This window comes from Lipotes vexillifer, unplaced genomic scaffold, assembly GCF_000442215.2.
Source record: "Lipotes vexillifer unplaced genomic scaffold, Lipotes_vexillifer_v1.1 scaffold1662, whole genome shotgun sequence".
Classification (NCBI taxonomy): domain Eukaryota; kingdom Metazoa; phylum Chordata; class Mammalia; order Artiodactyla; family Lipotidae; genus Lipotes; species Lipotes vexillifer.
In genome coordinates this window covers 695,751-698,098 of record NW_006795342.1, presented here as the reverse complement: position 1 = coordinate 698,098, position 2,348 = coordinate 695,751, and the positions used below count along the sequence as shown (strand labels likewise).

Sequence of the window (2,348 nt, the reverse complement as noted above, 5' to 3'; positions counted from 1 at the left end):
AAAAAAAAAAAAAAAAAAAAAAAAAATCTCCAATGTTCTAACAAGCAGGTGCTTCATCATCTACACAAATGGCAAAAGCCTTTCAAATGCTTCGCGATATTTCGGCCCAGAGAGTGGAAACAACCAATATGTTTTGGTTGCTTGTTTCAAATAAACGTGTGTATATATTATTGTGTGTATATATATATATAAAAAAAAAAAACAAGAAAGAAAGAAAAACAACAACAACAAAAAGAAAACCCAAAGCACCCTGATAATCCTTATACATCAGAATAAACTGTTCTACATTAACTAAACTTGCTTTGCATAACTGACGTGGAACACAAGCGCTCCCTTCTTATCTGTGAACTCATTCCTGCAGTGAGCTATTTATGTCTGGAGCGTGCCTTAGGGTTATTTTTCCCCTAGAATCATAAATAACTTTTGGTCCGTCTGCTTATTTGCTGTTGTGCTCAAGGGTTTTATGGTGGTGGAATAAAAATGACAACCACATGCACACTATCATACATATGCAAATATGTGTAAAGAAAAGGGGGGGGGGAACTACAGGGGAAGACGGGGAAAGTTACTGTTGGAAACACCCACTGGAAAATGAGTTGGCAGATACAGTTTCACACACGGAGGCAGTGGATACACCTTCCTGCACGTACTTCTGTTTGTCTCGGGACTCCCGGGACTTGGGCCGGTTCTGTCGGTTTGCTGTGGATGGGATGGAGTGAACGGAGGAGCTCTTCTTGCTGGAGGACTGGGACGAGTGGGAGGAATGGGAGAGGCTGGCCCGGGACTGGCCGGCGTTGTGGTCAAACTGCATTAAGCAGAAGATCAGGTCCGTCGGCACGAGCTCAAACTCGTACGGGGGGTTGGTGATGACATACCTGGACGCGGAGAGCAAAGAGGTCATAGAATGAGGATAACTCGGTGGAGATTTCACCTCTGAACCAAACCAGGTCTACCCGAGGATCTGGGAGGTGGACTTCCAGCTGGTCCAAGGCCTTAAACAGTATCTTCCAAGTGGAACAAACTCTTCCTCTGTTTAGCTCAACAGAGGAAGTCAGCCATGAGCCCTGGCGGAGATGCTGAATTAGCGCCAGTCATGGGAGAACCAAACGGTACTTCCTGTGGTCTACGTACCCCTTTCAATACAATAGCAAGTTCCCTTCTGATCCTGAGTGGCCCGAGGGCATACAGGAGGTTTCCAGGACTGCACTGCATCTCTCATTCTAGAATGTTCTCACAATCTCAGACATATGTCACAGGATCTTTGTTTACCATGATCTAGCAAAATCTTAGTCCTCTCTCCCTCTTTAGCTTTTAAAAATCAACCTTGGTGGAGGGTGTCACTTAATGGAAGAATATACAACACCTCCCTGCCTATGTGTCCCTCAGGCTTTAACTGTCCTCCTCAATTTGATCACGATTTTCCCTGGTTAACACCAGACATAACTAAAAATCACTTTGTTTCACTTCTAGCAGGGGATTTCAAAATTGAGGTCCTCAGGCCAGACGTACCAGCATCATCTGGGAACTTCCTAAAAACGCAAATTCTTTTTTTTAAATTGAAGTATAGCTGACTTACAATGTTGTGCTAGTTTCAGGTGTGCAGCAAAGCGATTCAGCTCTCTCTCTCTCTCTCTCTCTCTCTATATATATATATATATATATATTATATATAATATATATATAAAATTATTATATATATATATAATATATATATATATGTTCTTTTTCAGATTCTTTTCCATTACAGGTTATTACGAGGTACTGAATATAGTTCCCTGCGCTATACAGTAGGTCCTTGCTGTTAAAATGCAAATTCTTAAGCAACCCCACCCAAGACCTACTGAGTCAGACACTCTGAGCGTGGGGTCCAGCAATTTGTGTTTTAACAAGCTTTACAGATGATTCTGGTGCACAGCAATTATGCTCAACTCCAGCTCAACTGTAATCTCTGGGCATTAAAACTACATATTTTCATTTCATACCAGTTAAGTCAGAGTCGTCAGACTACTTTTACAAAGTACCTGCAGTGATGCTACTACGTAAGCAGGTCTGAGAGACACTCATCTCTATGGCATTGTTTCCTGGGGTATATTACATGAACACATTGATTTTGGCAATTCTAGGATGTACTTTTAATTTTAGGCTGCTGTGAATGTACTTTGATGCGTATTAGAAAAATATAGCTAGCATATATGAAATGTTATTTTTTTCTGCTTCAGGCAATAATATAGATAGTTTTCTTTAAAATACATATATAGGGCTTCCCTGAGTGGCGCAGTGGTTGAGAGTCCGCCTGCCGATGCAGGGGACACGGGTTCGTGCCCCGGTCCGGGAAGATCCCACATGCC

General features: G+C 42.0%; 1 protein-coding gene across 1 annotated transcript in view; it reads right to left on the bottom strand.

Moving 5' to 3' along the window:
* LOC103072349 (calcium-activated potassium channel subunit alpha-1) overlaps positions 1 to 2,348 on the bottom strand; it is a 545,963-nt gene that overhangs the window by 10,164 nt on the left and 533,451 nt on the right. The window contains exon 28 of the mRNA XM_007467587.1: positions 651 to 875. Within this exon, the coding sequence (XP_007467649.1) occupies positions 651 to 875 (225 nt within the window). The remainder of the gene's footprint in view (positions 1 to 650; positions 876 to 2,348) is intronic.